This window comes from Pagrus major, chromosome 17, assembly GCF_040436345.1.
Source record: "Pagrus major chromosome 17, Pma_NU_1.0".
NCBI lineage: Eukaryota > Metazoa > Chordata > Actinopteri > Spariformes > Sparidae > Pagrus > Pagrus major.
In genome coordinates, this window is record NC_133231.1 from 6666153 (window position 1) to 6688923 (window position 22771).

At 41.2% G+C, this 22771-nt stretch overlaps 3 protein-coding genes across 3 annotated transcripts in view; 2 read left to right on the forward strand and 1 right to left on the reverse strand.

Moving 5' to 3' along the window:
* usp45 (ubiquitin specific peptidase 45) overlaps window positions 1-9327 on the reverse strand; it is a 36677-nt gene extending 27350 nt beyond the window's left edge. Inside the window, exons 1-5 of the mRNA XM_073485112.1 lie at window positions 9006-9327; window positions 8251-8361; window positions 6386-6555; window positions 5356-5456; window positions 4804-4904 (exon numbers count right to left, since the gene is read on the reverse strand). Of these exons, the coding sequence (XP_073341213.1) occupies window positions 4804-4904; window positions 5356-5456; window positions 6386-6555; window positions 8251-8353 (475 nt within the window). The 5' untranslated portion in view covers window positions 8354-8361; window positions 9006-9327. The remainder of the gene's footprint in view (window positions 1-4803; window positions 4905-5355; window positions 5457-6385; window positions 6556-8250; window positions 8362-9005) is intronic.
* Window positions 9328-9748: 421 nt separating this feature from the next.
* tstd3 (thiosulfate sulfurtransferase like domain containing 3) lies at window positions 9749-12122 on the forward strand. The gene is made up of 4 exons (XM_073485200.1): window positions 9749-10003; window positions 10141-10308; window positions 10852-11011; window positions 11521-12122. The coding sequence occupies exons 1-4, from the start codon at window positions 9865-9867 to the stop codon at window positions 11576-11578; spliced, it is 525 nt and encodes a 174-aa protein (XP_073341301.1). The 5' UTR covers window positions 9749-9864; the 3' UTR covers window positions 11579-12122.
* Window positions 12123-14596: 2474 nt separating this feature from the next.
* Window positions 14597-18675, forward strand: LOC141012631 (desmin). The gene is made up of 12 exons (XM_073486156.1): window positions 14597-14820; window positions 15067-15220; window positions 15404-15553; window positions 16013-16132; window positions 16213-16308; window positions 16391-16525; window positions 16608-16718; window positions 16813-16923; window positions 17072-17196; window positions 17294-17475; window positions 17680-18184; window positions 18582-18675. The coding sequence occupies exons 1-12, from the start codon at window positions 14597-14599 to the stop codon at window positions 18673-18675; spliced, it is 2007 nt and encodes a 668-aa protein (XP_073342257.1).
* The last annotated feature ends 4096 nt before the right edge of the window (window positions 18676-22771 follow it).

Consider the following 22771-nt stretch of genomic DNA (forward strand, 5'->3'; position numbering starts at 1 on the left):
ACCAGGTGAATAAGGTGCAGAAAGTCAAGGTCTTAGAGAGGAGGAAAAGTCAAAGGAGATATCAATGAAGAAAATGAACACATGACAGTTACCTAAATTACTGTTAGATGCAAGTACTAACATGTAGAAGTAGTGTGTGTCCTCAGAGTCAAACAGTCAATGCAGACAAACAGCATGTAAACATACCATGACAGCACTCAATCCAACACACTGGGCACATGTCTGGTTTAAAATCTGAAACTTTGACAGCCATTTCAGCCAAAAAAACAAAACTAATTTGGTTGTGTATTTACTTTGATTAGGTGTACTGTGGACACCAAGACCAACACTGGCATTACTATAAACTGGTGACCTACAAAACTGATTCTACAGATAACTACATCAGCCTGTTGACACAACTTCCATGTGATGCTGGGACTCTGCTCTTTGTGTGTGAAGGTGCCTGTTTAGGTATGAGTGTGTGTGTGTGTGTGTGTGTGTGTGTGTGTGTGTGTGCACGTGTATGAGAAAGACACACAGTGGTACTTAGGATTAACGCACCCTTGCCAAATCTCTGCAATTTGACTGTACACTTTATTGTTGTCAGTAGTAGTATGTCACTATCTTTAAAGATATGTCATTGTGTTCGTGTTTTGCAAATGAGGGAACTCTGGAAAAAAAGGACAATTCTACAAGTTGAAGAAAAAGCTGTAAAGCAACAAATGCTGTGACTCACATCTTGCTTTTATGAATTTAGCATTGGTTATTTGCAACAGTACTTTGCAATGCCATACAACCCTTTAACCACGGCCTGATTTTATATAATTCTGCCTTGTGCTCATGTAGACATAAAAATATAGTTTGCTTTTATTGCTTAATTACTGGTGCATCTATATTTGTCAAAGTTACTTGAAAGATAGGACGGACTATTTGTTTAAAGTATATAGCCTTGTATCAAAATGTTTTGCCAAGACAATGTCATGAATATAATGTTTCTATCTACGATGTCTAAATGGACTGAAGACACAGAAAAACAATTTGAAAATATACCTATGGCATCAAGCTGAAAAGTTTATTACTGATTCTTTAAGTTGCAAAATTAACAATGAAAGAACACAATGATGTGGTAATATAGCGATTGATAATAATCACTACCATTAAACAAGACAGAATTGTCAGATTCCAATGAGAAACAAGCTCTGATGCCTATTCAGAACCAACATTTCAATTTGCTACACAAAGACTAGTGAGTGTAGCTCCCTGAGGTCAATTCGCTTTTTACTGGGACTCTGGTACTTGAGCTGAAGGCCTTGATGGTGAGAGAGCACAGTTAATCGACTTTCTTTCTACCCTGAGCTGTTGTTGTACAAAATTATTATAGATTCTGAAAAAAAAAATCCTTGCTGGGGATCTTTTGTGATGGGGTCTATAGGAAAAACAGTACAACAGCAGCTTCTTCTGAAAACATGGCCTTCATACTGAAATGCAATTTCACAAGCTCCTCAGCAGACAACAACCACTTATTTTGCTGCAACAATGGCTGCCTGCCTCTATACCCATTTGGCCGACCGGTGTGGAACAATTGGGTGGCAGGGAAGGTGACAGGTAATTTAAAGAGGCAAAGGGGAAAGCTGCAGATATCGACTGCCCAGCTTAGCAAATCGTTTCCCACCAACGTTGACCCCGGTTGGCATCGTGTCCGCTAAAGGGCAATTCCACAGGTATACGGACATACAAAATACACACTCATAGTGGTGGGAATCTCTGTGCAGCTCACTATTTGATATGATCATGATTCAGAGGGCTACGATGTGATAATAAAATTATTTAATGCATTGTGATTTGTTTTACTTCTATACATTATCTTTTAATGATCCATTAATAAAATTAACCAATGAATTTCCTTTTTCCTGAATTTCTAGAAATAGTCTATCTTAGAACATGAACACGACGCACATATCTATTGTATGTCTGTTGCATTTCAACCTTCAATTGGTTATTCCGTAAAAAAAAACGTACAGCCTGGTCTTATAATATTCTTACAGGTAATCACATAGTCGAGAATTTGGTTTAAATTCTATATTTTTGAATTTTCTTCATCGAGACGTGATCTTTCAAGAGAGAATCACAATGCATCTAACACCCCTTTTCCACTCGTCAAAAATCCCACTTAAACCCACTAAGATCAGGCTTTTGTGTGCAATGGGAATGTGTAAACTCTGCATTTACACCCGGTTCAATTGACTCTGCAGTAGACACAGGTTTTTATCACCTTGGCTCGGCTCGGCTTTGATCGTAAGACTTGGGTAAACACGCTAAATTTCACCGCGCAAAGTTATGGCACGTTATCAACATCCCATGGTGGCACGTAAATAGGGAAGGAATTTTGGATGTGGTCTATTCAAGGACGTTTTACTACTGGACACAGTGTTGGAGGTGGAGCCCTGTTCATTCTTATGAAAGCTGCTCAGTGGTGTTTTAAAGCCAAAAAAGCTCAACATCCCAGCTAACTTCCTGTTTGGCACCCTGCTAACTTGAATTGGGATAAATAATTTAATCATGAGGCTCTTCTAGACTTTCCACATTTTATTGGACAGAATGGCTCAAATTAAAATCATCAAATCATCAATTCAAAGACGGGCTGCCTTGCCTGCGGGAAATGGGGATGGGGTCAATACGCAATTTTTAGCAGGTGTACCTGCTTTTTAAAAACCTGTGTAGACCCACTAATTTTGGTTGAAAAGCGGTATTAGAATAGATTTTTTCCCCCGTCCCCTCAACACAAATTGCTAATGCATGGAGTTCTTCGCTTATCTAGCTCAAAAAACTGGTACTGTACACATGAGTTTATCTTCGAGTTTACATGAACATTGAATAGTAATGAGGAAAGTAAAAAAGTGATGGAAATTGGAAACTGCGTTAATGTCTGCATTCATCAACCAACTGTACAGCATGTCTACTTTCTAAATACCTAGGCAAGATATTTCTTGTACTCTTTGAGGTTTGTTTGTGCCCCAAACCCTGTGTGTCTGGGGTGTAGCTGTGTTTCACAAACTATATAAGCCCTCTAAAAACACATTTTACTCAAAGAGTCTGCAAATTCCTCGGGTATGTAATGTACTTGGCAAATAAAACGTATTCAGATTCTGTCCAGGGAGAGCTTGTGCTTCCATTACAAAGAATACACCGTGCCATGAGAACTCAATAAAGTTTATTACTTAAATATTAACTCCTTTGTAATGGCCAGAAAACGTAACTTACAAATAGAAAGAGTATTTGCTGGACTTGGCCATTATTTTCTACATTTTGTGTTTGTGTATCTGTGAGTGCGAGTCCGCTGAGAGTTTGTGCACTCCAGCTGTGAGGATCCAGTAGCTCTGACTTGTTGAGGACCCTGGCTCCCACTAGTGCAGCACACAGGCCCAGAGGTGGTGAGACATACAGCGGCTTGACAGAGGAAGCAAGGGACAGAAAGAGATAGCGATGGAAAGACAAAGAACGACAGAGCAGTGGCTGAACCCCACGCAGCTGCTCTTGTTCTTCAGGGAACCCAGCCGGGAAGCATCACTCAAGCGTCTAATTCCTCTAATGTGTGCAGTCATGCAATGTGCAGGGTGGGGGTGAGGGTTGGGGGAATTGCTGCAGCATCATCATCCCGCAACTCTAAAGCTGTGGCTGAGTGACCGATGGTGAACCAGCCGGACTGGGCCACGGCGGCTGGCCTCTGGCCACTGACAACTGGGCTTAGCAGAGGCAGCCAGTGAGTCTGAAAGTGGTGATGCCCACCACCCTGATCAGCTTCAGCCTGGTAAGAGGCCTCTCAACATGCCAGCAAACAGTAGGAGAGTTACAGAACAGAAGGTGTATGAATGTGTAAGCACAGCAAGGGGGTAGGGGGATTAATATCTATATGGTTGACTGACTGGGCGAGGAAGCTCAGGTGGCCTGAGTGAGGTGAGAGGACATAAGACTGAAAGTAGGGCTAAGTCAGGCTGTATCAGTATGAACACAACCTGCTACGATACAACTCAAATTGTCTTCAAACTCAAATTCTAGTAAGTGATATGCAATACATGAAGACAATGTGTTTTTTTTTCTTTTCAGTGACAGTTACACTGCTTGTCAATGTCAAAGATGTAGAAGTCTAATTTTCTGACCCTAAGAAGGCATGAAAAAAGGGCTCTGTAAGCCCTATGCAACTATAATAAATCAACGGAGAGTAGGTTGCATCCGTATGAAGTAATGCCTGTAACACCGAGTGGTCTCGCTCATCACACACACATAGGCTGTCTCTGTACTGAGGATGAAGTCCAGGGATTCAGATGATCACAGCCACCAGGGGGAGCAGGTGTACTACAGTCAGTTCCTGGTAAGTAGCTGGACCACTGACAATAACAAATTTGAACCTTTGTGATCAGGTAATCCAGTTCATCTGTCTAAAAGGTACTTTGTGCAACAGTCATGGAACTAGTAACAAGACACCCAGTAATAGTCTGGTATACAGTCATTGTGTTATTGTACTGTTGGTGCATAAGGACACTAAAGCACAGGAAACCCTGTTTGAGGTACACCAGTGCAGATTATTCCACAGAATGATGTGCCATTAATATCTGGTTTTTATTATAAGTTGTATGTGTTCAAGGCCAATCACTGTCTACTTTAACTGAAGACATGGCTACTAAATTGAAGAAATACTTGTATAAAACTCCAACTGAACTGAATTTAGCCTTGCTGAAATAGTAATAAGGATGTACGGTATGTGCCCAATAAAAGATTTTTTTCAACAATAGTAGGAGGCCAGACCTGGGAGGGAAAACACCTTACCTGATGTTGCCTTGACAGAGTGCTTTTGTAGAAAGTCCAAGGTCTGAGCCAAAGCCTTCTTGTTGCAGTGAGTGGAGAGCTCCTCATTGCATTCAAAACACCTGTTACAATAAGGAGTCATAGACAAACACAGAAAGGCTTTAAGTTACTGTGGAATTTACAAACTCACATTAATATTGAAATGAATTAATATTTGTGAACAGAAATACTTGGCTGAAATGGAAACCATTTGATAACACAATCAAATATAATAATTGAGTGAAAAAGTATGTAATACTAGTTTATTTATAAAGAATTGGTAATTAATGAAGACTTGCCATTCAAACATCTAAAATGATGTAAAACAGTATATAGCTGACTTTCAGACAGCAAACATCCATGGTATATAATGCACGTCAAAAACACCCATATCAGTTCTCTGTTGTTTCCTATATAAGCACAAACACTGGCGCCATCTTGATGCATGTCATACCAAGTTGACACACATTGGTAGCGTGTACAGTCATGGCTTTTTCATTAGTTTATAATGAATGCCATTCTGAGGTTTCTCACCAGGCCTTCCATGTGCTTAAGCTGATGGTGATGCAGTGAGACTCTGGATGAAAAGCTTGGTGGTGCTTGACAGCGTGCTGGATCCCTGACTGGTTACAGCCCTGTAAGACAGTTAAATTAAAACAAATCTTTTAAAAATCCCACGTCAATAAAGCCACATTTGTATGTGGAAGTGCTAAAGCTATATGGATTAAAAAAAAAATAATTCATGTATGCAAGGTCTCCATGATATTGTATTCCTTTATCAAAAATGTGCAGCTTCTCGTGATTTTGATATTGCACTTGGTCATATTAAATTTTGATAATATTTTGATTAATTGTGCAATCCCCATATATTCATATTTTCAAGCCCTTCTTCAATACACGTATACACTGTATATGGACATAAACATTTATGTATTTATCTCTCAAATCAATATCATCACATTTTAACAGACCAGGACATGTTTCCCTTCATTAAGTATTTAAAATAATAATTAGACTAAATAAAGTTAAATAACACTTTTTTTTTCAAAAACGCACATGTTCGATTTTCCAATGATTATCCTCCCTCTCCCCCTCTCTCTCTCACTCACACACAACAGTCACAACAACACATGAAATTTGCATCAAAGTCATGATTTTCCTTGCTGTTGTACCTGATTTATCTGCAATCATTCCAATGTACAAAATGTCCCTTTAATTCTTTTAAGTAAAGAAAAGGGAAGACAAGACTTGCGTCTTTGTAACTTCTGGGGTAATAAATCACTCGTCTGTTTATTGTGATGTGGGTGTCTGTAACATTCCCGCTAAATGTTTTGGTGGTGGACACACTATCAAACCATAAATGCTTCCTGTTACATATGCGAAAAAGCAAATAAATGGCAAAGTAAAATACACATAAGTCAATTAAATAATGCCCTTCTGTCTACTGGCATTTTGGATCGTTACAAATATACCAAATATTTGGTTAATGCAGTGTACTGCTAAGCCACAGTGTGCTGTGATGTATTGTGTTTGCACTTTTTAATTTTGAAGAAACAATCATTACCTGGAAACCACACTTTAAACACACCACAATGTCATGGGATGCTGCCGGCTCTCCATCGATCATTGTCCTCTCCTTTAGGCACTCAGAACACATTAACCACACGCTGGAGAGCACTGATTTCTTCACTGAGTTCAGGTCCACAGCCTTACTCACATGCTGGCAAGTCAACCCTGGTTAAAAAAACAAAATAATGATATTTTTACGTTCCAATCAATTTCAGGCACCAATTTGGAATTCTGAGTGATCTGAGACAAGACAAACACCTGTTGTAGACTATACATCTTTCACATGAAAGATAGAAGCAGCATATATATATGTATAATATATAATATATATATATATATATATATATATATATATATATAAATATATATATATGTACATACATATACATATATATATACACATATATATACACACACATATATATGTATATATATATACATATACATATACGTATGTATATACATATACATATATATACATATACATATACATATATATACATATACATATATATATATTCATTTTAAGATGAATTCCCGATAATACATATTCCACTACTGTCATGGGGATTCAATAACATACAGTTTTTGCCCTGGTCTGATAGGACACATTCATAAAATCTTGCAATTCTACTAAATTGATAGAAAGTACAAGGTTATAATATTTCTGTTGAAACCAATGTTGTGTTAATAATGCTGGAAATATTCAAGGGTTGTAAATTAATGAAGAAAAAGGAAGCGCACAGGGTTCCTTCAGGCACACTCACACCAAGACAAGGATGTCATTAAAAAGCCTTCATTTTAGGGAAGAAAGTCAAACTGAGTGAACGGCCGTGTATATTCCTTATATAGTGGTCAGGGAGCAGAACTGCGCACGCAAATCATAAAGGGACTAGAGCACAGGTAAAATATGTGAAGAAGGTAGTTATGTCCTTAACATAAAACCAAACCAGTACATCAAACAATGACAAAATAAAGTCACTATTACAAAAAAAAGTCTCAAGTCTGTTTCCTCATTCAGACCTGGGTATATCAAAGCATCAAACTTAAGATCCAATAAGTCCCTCTCTGAAGCAATTTGTTGCAGATAACCTCCTCTAATAGACTGCTCCACATGCTCAAAACCCTCCCCTTTAAAAGCCTATTATTGCTATTATGACATTTAAAGAAATGGCGCGCCATAGGGGAATCTAAGATGTTAGTTTTTTATGGCATATTTATGGTCCGCCACTCTATCTTTCAAATGTGTCTTAGTGCCCCCAATGTAAAAACAAAAACTTACATGAACGAGTGAGGCCGTACACCTCATATGTGGAGTTAAAATTTATAAACCATTGATTTTTACTTACCTCCCTTGTCTTGTAAACTGTAAACAATGATTACAACTAGTTTGCATGCACTAAAATGTCCCAACAGGTCTCTTGTGCCAGTGGGCTCCCTTGCTACCTAGAGGATAACTTTGAGTAAGTCTATCCTTAAGGATGTCTGGTCGGACAACCAGTCGGCGTTATTCTAAATAATGGCTTTTTAACACCATCCTTGGCTCTGTGCAAGTGTGCCTGAAGTAAGCCTATGTGCTCCCTTTTTCTAAGTAGATCAGTTTAACTTCAAGAGCATCTCGCCTTCACCTAGAAATGACTAATTCACACCTCAGAGCACCTGGTGCTGTCTCCTCTTGCTTCAGTAAATGAACGTACTTGGTAATTAATTGACAGAAAGTAAAGTAAAGTAATTTTACAGAAAGTCCTAAATAGACCTTGTTGTTAGGGCATAATCAAAAGAGCTAATTCACTACCATTCACTATCCACTGTGCTAGAAGTTCAGCCTGTCTGGTGCCCTGTGCCGCTTCATAGACTTACCACTGACTTCATCTGATGACTCCTCATCTCGAGGTTTCCGCGGTTTATTAGTCCGCTTAGTCATATCGGCGGCTTTCAAAGAGAAGGGGTCCTTTAGCCGCATCTGGAGCTCTGGATGGGAGGATGGAGGACCAAAATAGGTGTTACTACACAAAATGAAGCTACCTCAGCATAACTGTGTTTTAACAAAGATACTTGAGCGAAGCAGAGCTTGCACTCAGTCACTGTATTAACTGAAGCACACAATACTTTGAAATCTAGCTAGAGTGCCAAAGCATTTGTATAATAACACATCTGAATGTATTGCCTTTGTACTGGAGAACAGTGGATTTTAAGTGAATCAATGACTGTGAGTATACAGTGCCTAACTGAAGCTTTATTTTGAGCGTATTTGTATTTGCAGCAGATAAACTGTGAAGTATTTATAAAAGGAAAGTCACTGATCCCTCGTCAGATTACTATTTCTAAACCATTATACACAAGGACTGAGCCAAAACAGAAAATGTGCAACTGTCAAAATACTTAGGGACTGCATATGTCACTTAGAATAAATAATGTCAGTCAGGTAAAAGGTGACATTATATCAAGGATAAGTAACAACGGATAAGTTTATGACACAGTTAAGAAGCCTCAATTAGCCCCGTCCCTCCAGTTTAAGAGAGCATGAAAGGCCTTCATGTCGTTCAAGAAATGTAAACAATGAATGAGGAACTTTTTTCAAAGTGACATTTGGCAAAAAAGTGACGCAAACTCACCTCTTTATTTTGGCTCCTATGTTGACAATGTTACCTAACCTGAAGCCAACGGGGAGATGTCAAGTCTTCCTGGCTAGCAAACAAGCTAGCTACATTAGCTTGTCAGAATAAATAAAACATTAACACGTGTGCTTTATCCAACAATACAGAGATATATTACGTCATTTCGAGGCAAAGTACGGAGTTCCAACAACAATGGAACAGTTATCTCAATAATTCTTCGTTTTTTGCCTTTGACACTATACAATTTGCCAAGCTTTCGGTAGCATCAACTAGCAAAGCCTTAGTCAACATGTGACGCACTACGGCAGCTCAGTTTGGTCGGATGCTGCATTCAAGTACAATGGGAAATCTCACACAGAGGCATAGTTTCACCGGTTCCGAGGCATTCAAGGGCGTTTTTCACGTTTTATAATACAAGAGCACGCACAGAGTGATACGTTTGTTATCATATTTTAGTTACAGATACATCTTAAGAGAAATCTATAATGTTTGGTAAAAATGCAACTGAGAGCGACATGGCACGGCTGTGTTGTGAGAACTCATGATAAGTCAATGTTTATCATATGTATGACCTCGATAATTCTTAAGTGCACTAGATTGCGCTACATGTCGCTTATTTGTGTTCATAATTGTTTGACCTTTGATATTTTAGCTTCATGACTTTGCGTTTGAGTTTGACAAGATTTCAAAAAGAGAGATTATTTTTGTCCTTGAAGTGTTCCGTACTTCTGCGCACGCGCAGATCACTGTTGGCATCGGAAGTGGTGTGTGTGTTATGGTCGCCTCCTCACGCTGTATGCGCAATTACGAGTTTATGTTGAAGACGTGTTAATACAGGGTGTAACAATAATCACATATGGCTCTCAGAAGGTGTTGGAGGTTTACACGGGTTGTCCAGCGGGTGTTATGGAACAGTACCGTCCTGCCTGGGGCGTCCGTCCCTGGAGGACAAAGCCCTGTGTCCAGCCTTGACAACACTCACCTCTGTTACAAAAGTGAGTTTTACCGTTGTATCGATGTGCTAGCTCATCTCCTGTCCATGTGTGTGTGTGTGTCAACTCGTCGGCTCGTGACTCACTATAATGTTTTCAAGTCGTTCATGGACATGACATGTTGTTTGTTTTGCTTTCAGACACAGAGCTGCTGCTCCGCAGGTTCAGTTCACGACCGCCGAGCACAGATGTGAGTTATGACCAGCTGAAGCTGCTCCTGGCTGCCCGGAAATCTGTAGTTATAGATGTCAGAGAGCCCTGGGAGCTCAGGGAGTACGGCTTCATCCCCGGGGCGACTAACGTTCCCCGTGAGTGTTGCTCTGCCTAAAGTACACTTCAAAATTACAGATAGGTTTCAGGAATATGAGGTCAAATCGACTGATCTAAGACCAACTAATGTAGTACTCAATCGTTTGTGTTTTCTGCAGGTCACGAGTACATTTGAGAATGCCCTAAATCACTGAATTACACTAAGCATACATACATCAGATAACCCCTAGGAGCTGCGTTGAAACTACAGTTTCTTTGCTCTGTCTCAGCTTATAATTGCAGGCCTTTATTGTGGCAAGTTTATTCAATTGCAAATACTGAATTCAACATGGATGAGATTGTTTGAGGGAAGACATGTCTCCTAATTTTCTTCATGATTGACATTCCTTTAATAATCCTGGTAAGTGTATCCAGGTACAATGCTTTGACACCACTTACAAAAGTTCCCACAAACACTTAATAGCACATACTAAAAGTACTACTGATCACATTTGTCCATGCTATATTTTATATATGTTTTTTAAATATAGTTTGAGTGGCGTTTTATATATTTAAATATCTTTGCTTCTTTGATTTTGCAGTGGGACAGGTGAACACTGCCCTCCAGCTAGATCCGGAAGAGTACAAAGAAAAGTACGGTGGTGATATGCCCCAGCAGACAGATAACATTGTGTTCAGCTGTCTGGCAGGGGTCAGGAGCAAGAAAGCACTCGACACAGCCGTCTCGCTGGGATACAACGAGTGAGACATGTTTATCATGGCTTACACAGTATCTGTTTAAAAGAAATGTTTTCACCTCATCAAGTCCATAAATTGTTGAACTCTTGTAGCCATATAGCAAATGTTGAATAAGATTTCTTGTGTTGTTAAAGTTTACCATTTTTCTAGTGTAGACAAAGGCCAAAGTACGAGTACATTTTTTATGGCTGAATTTGGTTAACTGAATTTCATGTCTGTTATATTCCACCACGAGATAGTACTAAATTTCTCCAGCTGGAGGTTACTGACCTCATGTTGCATAATGCCAACCTTTCTTGCAGTTCTCTCCTGAGAGCACTGATATACCACATCTCCAGTATCTGAATGATAAGAGAAAGCTGGTTATCTTAAGAGGCTAGCAATGAAATTATGAAATTAAATGCAGCATATTAGTATGTGGTAATACCAGTAAAACTTAAATGCAGTTTCAGTTTTGACACTCTGTTGATGCAACAGTTCCTTCATTTGCTTCCTTTTTCTCTGTCTTTCAGTGTCCAGCATTACCCTGGTGGATGGCAGGACTGGGTGAAAAATGAACAACATAATTGACCCAGGGATAAACATTATGAAAGTTCTTTTAAAAAAGAATTGATCTGAGATCAGACTGGAAAGGGAGAATGTATAACAGGGAGTCTTGTTAAGGGTTTTTTAAAAGTTAATTCTCTTTTCTGGTGTTTTCCTCATTTGTGAATCCCAAAGACTGAAACCAGAGGGCTCAGCAATCACGTCTGCTGCTAAAAGATCTCAAATCTTTTGCAATATTCCTTGAAAGTACTTTAGAACAATTTATTTACCCTTTACAACTTCTTAACAATAAACAAGAATAATAAATAACCACTGTTTATTCTAAATATTACTGCAAATATTAACAACCAATGAAGTGCTAAAGTTTTTTGTTTTTAAATTATCTATGCAAATGACTACTAAACTGTGTATGACTGAGTTAAATTGAAGTCTTTGATTGCATAATATGAAGAGTTCAACATTTCAAGTTGATGTATTGTGAATATTCAATAACTCATAGATGGAACTGTCAGTGGAGTTGTTGCCAACATCGTTCAATAAATAAAAGTATAGTTTTGATCAACGGTAATGGTGAATTTGTGCTTTATTGTATTTGTTTTACAACTTGTGGACAATGTCCAACAGGTCTATTAAAAGGACATGAGACAATGGTTAATATGTGATATAAATAGGCACTGAGTGCTGAGGTGACATCCACTGGGGCTAGGATGATCTATGATGTTGAAGGGCCATGTCTAATATCCAATAAGTCTCAGTATGAATTTGCCACCCACCCTCCAGGAAACATTAACATGTCCCTTCATCATCCATGATAATGAATGTGTTTGTTTTCAACTGAGAAGAATACCTCTACTACAGTATGCTGACCACGGCCATGGACCTTTGTTCTCTATTAACTCCCCCTTTTACAGCTGAGGTTGAAAGTCCATACTGACCACATATATTAGATTCTCAGGATCAGTTTAGTCAGGATTTATAAGTAACCCAAGTGCCTTTATTCAGGTGATACTGAATCACTATCACCGAACAGGACTCTGACCTCTGAGTGACTTACCAGATGCATTCATAAATAATCTCAGAAGTGTTAATACTAGGGGTCGACTGATATGGCTTTTTCAAGGCCGATACCGATTATTTGAAATCAAGGAGACTAAAAACGCATATTTGGGACCGATGTTCATTCACAGTAAAAATTAAACTGTTGGTGTCATAATATTGAACAACCAGTCAGATAGTGTTGTGGGTGGGACATTGTGCGAGAGGATGCTGCATTATTTTAACAGAAAGTATCATAAAACTTGTAATACAAAATTGCAGTTGTCTTAATTTAAAGGTGCAATATGTAAGAATCGGTCACTTGTCAAAGTCATACTCAAAACAAACGGGGCACCATATCACAGCCTTTAACTGCTGCTAACTTTAGCTGCCCTGAGCTAGTTATCTCAGTAAGCCATGCTGCTAATGGTTTGGACTGGGAGCTCGGGGTCCAGGGGAGTGTTAGTGCTTGGACCAGGACGGGTCGGAGCTAGCTGGTTAGCATGCTAACTTAGGTAGATATCTCTGCAACACAGTACAGACCATATAGACATCATAATGTCAAAACACAAAACACATTCTGTTGATAATTTTAGTTAATTTTTGAATGTTTTCAACTAATATTTTGACATAATGCCCCTTTAAGTAATCAACTGAGTAAGTTTCATGGTGAAATCTATTAGTTAAATATTTGACTTTACTCACCTGTAGTGTCCCCCTTAGGATTAAATGTGGGTGGTGGGGCTGCGTTGGCATTTGAAATTAGGCGTCATTACTACGGTAATAGAAAATACCACAGTGAAGAGTTATTTAGTTGAAACATGAAGAGAGCTTGTTGGTGGAGATGGATTGTTCACATAACTGACTCCACCTCTTCCCAAAAGTCCCACACTGCTGCAAGAACTGAGGTCAATGGGAAATAATAGAAGCTCACATAATACATCGTGACAGGGTTTCACAGGAACAGAAAAATTAAAAAGCGTTCTACAAGTTATATTGGCACAAATGTGCTTTAATTACCTGGCTTTTGGACAAGTTATGATCTATGTTTTTCTCTCTGCGCGTACAAGTGTTAGGTTTTCTGTGAGGGTTAATGTTACTGGCAGTTTATGCTTACAGTACATGTTAAGGGCAGTGTAGCTTTTACTGACCCCTGACCGTGTGACCTTGTAGGTGTCGATGGAGAACTGCTCTGAAAAGACCTGACCACTGTTTTCTCCCCTCATATCACTGTGCCATGTCAACCGTAAACTCCAGACTACAACCCCCCTCCTCCTTGTCTTCTGCCTCCTTATTTTCCCTCAGAAGCAGTTAATTTCTTTTTTTTCCTGCACATTCTGCTTTTAATATGTTGAAAACCGACCAGACTAATAAGTACTAATTTATGTCAAATCTTGCCAGGGCTCTTTGTTCCTCTGCAGCCTCATCAGCTCACCCTCCAGCTTCTGCTCAGCATTCAATTAAAGTCCCTCGTCCCATCAGAGCACATCACATCAGTGCTGCACCTACTGGCTGCTCTGACTGACCGGACCCTGCACGCTCGCCTGCATGTCTGTCTGCTGCCCAGTGCTGTAGTGGACACTGAGGTGGTGGATGTACCATAAGCCTGGCAAAACCCATTACGCTTCTGATAAAGGAGAGACTGATACATGATCACACTCTGTTTTGAACAGAGACTAATGGGTGAACCCTCCAGTAGTGTCGTCAGTCACTATCCCAGCCCAGCTCTGCCCCTCACACGCTGCTGACAGATATCTGAGCAGCAGGTCAAGCCTCAGTTGATGCAGAGGTTCAAGATTCCACAAGTGTTGCTTCATGAACTGGGCAGTGTTTGACAGCTGTGACATGGCTTGCAATGGGAAGTATAAAACCTGAGACCGGGTTGATAAGCAGGGAGTGCAAACAAGGTGGAACAGCCGTGAAGTGCAGTAAACTACAGACAGATCCTGCTTGAGTATTTCTCTTGTTTCCCTCAGAGAACCAGAAGAAACATCCGCTGCCGCCACCATGAGCCGCAGCCCGGAGAGGATCTCTTCCTACCGCCGTCACTTTGAGGACAGCAGCAGCTCGTCCTACCAGGTCAGGGTGTCCAGCCCATCCCCCACCAGGAGAGACGTCCGTCATGCCTCCGCCAGCTACCCCTGCAGAGCCGGGGCCAGCAGCATGCGTGTGGAGTCAGTGGGACGAAGGACCGTGTCAGCTGCACGCAGGACTCGCATGATTGGAGCAGGGTAAGCTCTGTCAGCTACTGTACCTCCATATGGAAAGAGGTAGTGTTAATGAGAAAGGCCATACAGATATATTTTTCCTTATGTGACATATTTTACCTTATGTCAAAGTAATTACCTCTTCCTCAAGCTCTCTTTCAAGCAATTTAAAACTACTTTTCATGACATGAAACATCCCTTTTTTCTCATGATATGATGATCAAATTCAAATTTTATATCTTTGGCTCATGGGTGAATTTTCAGTGTGAGTGCAGGAGCCATGGTATGTGTTGGGCCCAGTGGAGAACCTGCCATGGATCTGAATGTGGCTGCAGCCGAGAACCAAGAATTCCTCAGCACCCGCACAAGTGAAAGACAGGAGATGATTGTCCTCAATGACAGGCTGGCTGTCTACATCAACAAGGTAAAACAGCCTTCAAACTCACCACATTTTACTTCATCCAGATTTTTCAGGCCTGGCTAAGAATGTCTTTTGTTGAAAAATGGGAGCATGTTACTCTCACCTCTGTGAGCACCTGGACAGGAAACATATTGTGGTGGTTCAAGCATTCTTGAAATCACAGAGGAGGTTTTCTTGTGCTTACAGGTTCGGTCACTTGAGCAGCAGAACAAGCTACTTGAAGCAGAGATTGAGGCCTACCAGAACCGCTTTGAAAAGCCAACAGGTCTGCGCCTCTTATATGAGGAGCAGCTGAGGGAGCTGCAAAAGATTGCTGACCAGATGAGAGTTCAGCGGGTGAGGCAGAATTTTCTAAGCAACACATCGCCTGTTTCTTTTCTTACACTTCAGGCGCTCAATAGAGCGTGAAGACTGAACTCTTTGTTTCGGGCGAGGTTTACACCTCACTGAGCTGTAGAGGATCCAGCCAAGCAATGATACAAGACGTCAACTTGGTGTTTTCAAGGTTCCTTACCTGGTAACAGGCTTATTTCTGGCAGGCAAATGGAGAGGTGCCTGAGCGCGTTAAGGTGTCATGGAGTACAGCTGTCTTCAGCTATGTTTTATGCACAGATGAGATGGCTTGATTATGCTTTGGCAGATGCACACACACACACACACACACACACATACACACACAAGAATGAAGTTAAAATATAAAATGCAAAAGAGGCTGATCTACATTTTGCACACATCCGTGCACACACCTCCAAATCTGATAGACGACCATATTTCTTCTGGCTTCTTGGTTTTCAGGACATCTCCTTGGCGGCTAAGGAGTCCACAGCTGCTCAACTAGAGGCAATCAAAATCAAATATGAGGAGGCAGTGGAGCTGAGGAGGAAAGCCGAGTTGGACATTGAAGCCTTCCGTCCAGTAGGTTACATTTAATAAGCCGCCATCAAATTAATTTACAGTCCCAAACTGACATGATAATAACAGTAAGTTTTCCTCAGGATGTTGACAAGGCCACCTCCTCTCGCATCATCTTAGAGAAGAAGCTGGAACAGCTGGAAGTTGAAATTGAATTCCTGAAGCGCGTCCATCAACAGGTGGATAACATCTTCTTGTAAGAATGACATATTTAGGTTGCCTGATATTTTTAATGTGTACTAAAGATTTCTTTGTTGCCAGGAAATTGATGAGCTCATGAAACAGATCTATGCAGCTCACGTCTCAGCTGAGAGTGCATTCACCCTCCCTGACCTGGCAGCTGCTATGAAACAAATCCAAAACCAGTATGACGACATTGCGGCCAAAAATCTCCAGGTAAACTAATCACACATCAGCACTGTCTGCAGTTAATTTCTCAAACTACATTTGTGTAAAAATTTCCATCCTATATTTTTAGGAGATGGATTCATGGTATAAAAACAAGTTTGAAGATCTCACCAGTAAGACTTCAAGGCATGTGGATAAGGTTCGAAGCATTAGAGAAGAAATAGCAGGTGCCAAAAAGGATGTGAGTATCAAAAGTAAAAATGACCACGTGAGAATTAATTGACAGTAATATAAAAATGACTATAATGACTTTAATCATATAAAAATGTTTCCAGATCCAAAGCAAAGAACGTGACTTGGATAGCATGAGGACCAAGAATGAAGCTCTAGAGGCCCAGATCCGAGAGATGCAAGAAAAGTACAGGAAGGAACTGGAAGACCTGCAGGTGAAGCTACGGTCGTGAAGCCCCAGGGTGCACACCTGGTCACACCAGAGTCAATGTGAACACATACACTTGTTTTCGTGCATGCAGACCCAAAGCCACCACAACAATCCATTTACACAGTGATTTTATGGCTCTGTTAACGTAACAGGCTCGGATTGAGGCCCTGCAGCTTGAGCTGAAAACCACCAAGGAGAAAATTGCGCTGCACCTGCGCGAGTACCAGGATCTCCTGAATGTCAAGATGTCTCTGGAGATTGAGATCACAACCTACAGGTGAAGGAGAACTTAAAAATGGATTTAGTGCCTTAAATTTATTTGAATCGATGTAAACAAAGGTTTTGTTTTTTAATTATTTATTTTTTTCTTACAGAAAACTTATCGAAGGAGAGGATCTGCGGCTCTCTGGCATGGTGCAAACCCTGTCTCTGACCGGCTGTAGCACCACCTCCATTGGTGCTGGAATGAGCTTCAGTGGGGGCGCCATGGGTGGTGTTGGTGGAATGGGTGGCGGAATGATTGGAGGTAGTGGTGGAGGCATTGGAGGCATGGGTAGTGGAGTCGGAATGGGTGGGGGAATGGGTACAGGGGGCATGGGCACTGGTCCAAGCAGTGGCGCTGGAGGAATGGGTGGAAGAATGGGTGCTGGAGGTCCAGATGACAAGAAAGGTCCTGCTGGTAGGGCAGGTGGGTCAGACGTGGTCGGTGGTCATGGATTAGGAGCTGGGGGTGCAGGTGGAGGTGTAGGAGCTGGTGCAGGGGGTGTGGGTACTGGTGGAGGAGTGGGTGCTGGAGGATTACATGGTGTTGGCTCTGGCGCTGGGGCTGGTGTTGGGGGGTTGGGCAAAGGGGCTGGAGGTGTGGGCACTGGTCCTGGAGGTGTGGGTGCAGGTGTTGGTGGAAATTTGGGACTTGGCACCGGAGGCAAGGGTGACAGCAGTGTGGGTGGTGCTGGAATGGGTGCAGGTAGTGGCACTGCAGGTTCAGGTGGCATGGGCGGCACTGGCATGGGTGTGAGTGGAGGAAATGGTGGTGTTGGTGGAGGGACAGGTAATGGAATTGGTGGAGGCATGGATAGGGATGGAGGTAAAGATCGTGGAATGGGTCCTACCGGAATGGGTAGCGGAATCGGAGGCAGTGGAGGAACTGAGGGTGTGGGTGGAGGTGATGTAGGTGCACTGTCAGGGTCAGAATATGGCGCCAACACTGATGCCTACGCAGAGCAGGCTGTTGAGCTGACGGAGAGACGGACGGTGCTCATCAGGTAAAGGTACCATCAGGTATCTTTTCTGTTTCTTTTAAGCATAGTTTAATTTATGAAAGGCAGGTGAGTGATACTGGAGAAAAAAAGTTGATTGATGAGTCCCATTCCCAGGTCATCAAATACTGACGTTTTGGGTTGGTGGTTCAGTCCGAGCCACATCAGTAACAACCCAACAATGTTGGTAAATGACGACTTAGGAAAAGATAGTCTCAATCTTTTCTCAAGAATTGCTCACTCCTCCTTTAAATAAGAACCGACTTACAATGTCTTAACCTGCTTTACGACAGGGTTAAATATAAGACCAGAATAAAGATGCTTAGAAGTCCATCATATTTAACGGTCATAACAAGCTTCTGTAGTCACATCAGCCCTCTCCATTTTCTTTCCTTCCCTACAGAACGGTCAAAAATGAGGACGACGTGCTGGAGATGGACCACCAGGAACAAACCTACACCATCACTGGTGCGGCCGATGACTCTGACAACGAGTGACCAGCATGAATTCCCAAGTGACCTCCTCTCGCCCTTAAACCTCCCCGCCCCTTTAAGCTTTAAACTGACCAAACCCCATGTCTGGACACTGACCTTTGCCCTTTGCCCTGGACAAGAAGACCATGACTGACCCTTTGCTACATAGTGAAACCCTCACTTCATAGGGTTTAAATATGCCTCAACATGGTCTCTAAACTTTTGTGTGCCTTACAACACCCCCTCCCTTTTTTCTATTTGCTACAAATAAAGCTATCAGCATTCAATTGCCTTGTCCTGTTTTATTTGATGTCTTTTTCAGTGTTTGATGTGCCTTACAAGAACACAGGATGCTATCCAATACCATTTTCATGAAATGCTGGTAAAAGTACATTTTTGTTCAATTGAGAGAGATGTTGCTTATTTTCAGAGCACTGGCTTGAGGGATAAAGAGTGAAAAGGGGAGAGAAAGTAGTGAGGGAACAGCAAAGCAGAGAGAAAGACAGAGTCACCTGAGGGTCAAGGCGGTCACCCTGACACTTTCTGGAGGGCTGAGGAATCCGTCAGTCACGATTTTTCTTGCAGCAGAGTGATGGCACGCAGCCGTTTCCTGTCCTCATTCCATCCACATCCACACCTTTCCCTCCTGCTGCTGATTGGGAGCGATTGGATCCGGCCAGCAGATGCCAAACACGCTCAGTGTCCTGCTCAGGGGCTGAGAGCAGAGACATGCAACACACCAATCCTCTGACAGAAAGTGCAACAAAAGACAGGCACAGCAGCAATAACATTACTTTACCATTATTATTATAATGGGACAAATCTGACTGAGGTCAACAAAGATAAAAATATTTATATCTAAATATAGATTTTTTTTTATAATTTCACTGTCGAGTCCTACATTACAACAGTGTAAAGCTAATATGAGTTTCTTTATTTGAAGGTGAAAATTGTCAGGATAAAGTAATTTTAAAAAAAGCACAAGTGTTTTCGCCTCAAATGTGATCAGACAACATTTTAGGATATGTGGAATACACACATTTCCTGCAACAAAACAATGACATTTACAACAAAAATTCAAAATATCTGAATAAGTGAGTTATTTAAATTCGCAATAAAAAAATGATTTACTCACATTTTAATATTAACAGACTCCAACTAAAAACATAATGAAATACAAGCAAAATGGAAAAAAATAACCCCAGCCCTTTAAAATCTTATCATTGCTTTGTGACTCATTTATGACGATTATGCACAGACTTCATGTTGCGGGCTAATAATCAATATTTCTCTCGGACATCATTTCCACAAGCTCATCCCACCCGAACAAACGGGGGGCAATTAGTTTGAACACAGAACTGTCAATCGGGGTAATAATGAGGAGCCGCGAGACGCTCACATTATTAGATTACATTTTCTTACAACGAATTATATGTAGGCCTATATATGTATATATATATATATATATATATATATATATATATATATATATATATATATATATATATATATACACACACACATAGGGAGACAATTGCATCAATATGATGGGACGGATTTTTTTTTCCTTTTAAATCAATAACAGACACGTGAGAGTGTGTATCTTTATGGTTAGTGTGTGCGGAGGAGCTCTCCATGGTGCTTCGTCTTCAGAGTGGAAAAAGACAACCAACGACAGTCTGGTTTTGTCATTAAAATAAATGAATAACTAACTAAATAAATAAATGAAACGTAAATTTGCTATAAATCATTCACGAAATAATGCCTTCACAGAGACAGTGACCAAAAACAATCTCTAAAAATGTATGTCATTTTCCGATCAGCAATTGTGACGCGGATTTTTTATTTTTAAATCAAATTATTATTGTTATTGTTATTATCATTATTATTATTATTATTATTATTATTATTGTTATTATCATAGATTACAGCAAAATGTCCGGAACAAACTACAGATCTCTGTAGAAATAACACATTTTTGCTGTCTAAGAAATGAAGTGGGGGAAATGTGTTCATTTAACAAGCATGACTTGGATTATCTAGCCTCAAACATATAGGCCAGTCAAGGTTACATGTCTTTAAACGTGCTCTTTGCCATTATAGTTGTTTTGCGGATACACAGCGCACAGCCAAATGGGTCACTAACCTTCATCCTATAAGAAAAATGCAGTTTAACTCCACGATCTTTCTTTGAGGGAAAGAGCTGCTTATATTCACCAAGAAGGGCAAAAGTTGTGACTTTCTTTGAAACCTGTGATTTTCTGTCACTTTGTGCGTATGCTTTTGGTGGCTAAATCCCAATTAGGGTCGGCTGACACGCTGCTCTATTCATGCACAGCCCGGCCTGCATACATTTGCCTAGGAATGAACTCCCCAAATAGATCTCCTGCTAAATGCGTTGGACAGCAGAGAGAATCGGCCTGAGTGACACGCTCTTTCTGAGGCGCTCGAGTGAGAAAAGGTATGAATTTATAAGGTACACCGAAACATATCAATTCCCGCAACTTCACACGCTTTTATCCGCGTCTCCTCATGCGAGACAAAGTGAGTTTAAGTCAGGGAAATGTGGCTTGAAGAAAAGGCCGGCGCAGAAACTTTGTAGAGACTTTGAATACCGAAACGGTGCAGCCCACTTCAGGGAGGAAAAAAGAGAGAAGGCATTCTGAATGAAATCACGCATGAACAGCGTTCAATCAGGTGCCGTTTATTCGGCTCCTCTCTAATGCGATCTTGAATATTAGTCTGGGTTAAAACCCAATCATGTCATCTGGTGGGAGTCCCATACAAGCATAATTACTATTCAAACGCGTCGCTAATGTCCCACCCGCATCAAGGCAGCTGGTCTGCCCTCGCTGCAGCTTGCATCTTTCCCCAGGTTTCTCAGAGAGTAAACACCTTAAATATGACCGGAGTGCCTTTAAATAAAAGGAAAGAAAGGCGAGGAATAAAATAAACAGGCCTGTCCAAAGCGTCCCTCTTTGTCTGAGAGCGGGCTCACATCTGAAAGGAATAATAAGAAGTTGTGGCTCTTTGGCTGCACAGAGTTCAGTCTGTCCACAAGACCAAAAGCATGAGGATTTAACTTTTCCTTTTGTCTTTGTTTTAATTAAAAGACGTGTGACCAAATAAATGTGACAGGTGCCGAAGGTGCGGCCTTACATGTGGAGAAATAAATGGATTTAGACAAACACGGCGTCATTTCTAAGACGTGGGAACCTGTGAGAAATAGGCCACATTGCTAAGTGGGACAATGATTGGGCTCTCCTGAATAGACCCAAACAAAGTTTATGGGTCGACATAAAAAATGTGTTTTCTTCTGAGCTCGGAGGGGTCTTAAATGGTAGGCCATTGAAACCAGTCCAGGAGAGGTGGTGGTGAACCCTTGGCACCCCTGAAGTATAGTCAGGGCGCATGAATGGAGATCCCTGGTGGGGCATTGCTCTCTGTATTTACCGCGTTGCTTTGCAGGCAGGTTGTTCCTCTATATTCATGGCTCATTAATGGCCAACCAGTTAAATCAGAGCCCCACCGTTTAGACAGTTAAAATCCGAAAAAGGCTGGCAAGAGCCGGGTAGAGCCGCCCATAAAAACGTCTCCCTCCTCTCCCAGCTCCGATTCTTCTCAGGTCGTTATTTAAGATTATTAAACACTTGCGGAATGTTGTTGATTGACTCCGCAATACTGTCCCAGAAGAAAGATCCGAGCGTGTAATTAATGTGTCTTTTTCTTTTCAAAAGGGAGGAGGAACAATACGGCCGGTCAAGCCATTTAATTTCATTTAATTTTCCATCCCATTTGCTCCCAACACTGTTTCCACTCTGACACCGAGCCTTTTGACTGCTCCGGAGCGCACAGCGGAGCGGGGATTCACCGCAGCGAAGGAAACGTCTTCGCCCCCTTCTTCCCCCTCCCTCGCTCCCTCCTCGGAGAATAATTAATTTCACTGTGGAGAAGTGCGGAGCTTTAAAGCGGCGCAGGGGCGGATGGGAACCAGCCGCAAATGGCGAGGCGTTAATAAATAACCTCCCCGCACAGCCAGGCGCAAACATTGCGCCTATTGATGAGATTGTTCGCGTGTCGTTCAGGCTCTTTGAGCGGCTGTGGAGGAGCGCAGGGAGAG

Coding starts and splice junctions, on each gene's coding strand:
- tstd3 (XM_073485200.1), top strand. CDS start 9,865: ATGGCTCTCAGAAGGTGTTGGAGGTTTACACGGGTTGTCCAGCGGGTG. Junction 10,004..10,140: donor CACTCACCTCTGTTACAAAA/GTGAGTTTTACC, acceptor TTTTGCTTTCAG/ACACAGAGCTGCTGCTCCGC. Junction 10,309..10,851: donor CGGGGCGACTAACGTTCCCC/GTGAGTGTTGCT, acceptor TTGATTTTGCAG/TGGGACAGGTGAACACTGCC.
- LOC141012631 (XM_073486156.1), top strand. CDS start 14,597: ATGAGCCGCAGCCCGGAGAGGATCTCTTCCTACCGCCGTCACTTTGAG. Junction 15,221..15,403: donor TGGCTGTCTACATCAACAAG/GTAAAACAGCCT, acceptor TTGTGCTTACAG/GTTCGGTCACTTGAGCAGCA. Junction 16,133..16,212: donor ACATTGAAGCCTTCCGTCCA/GTAGGTTACATT, acceptor AGTTTTCCTCAG/GATGTTGACAAGGCCACCTC.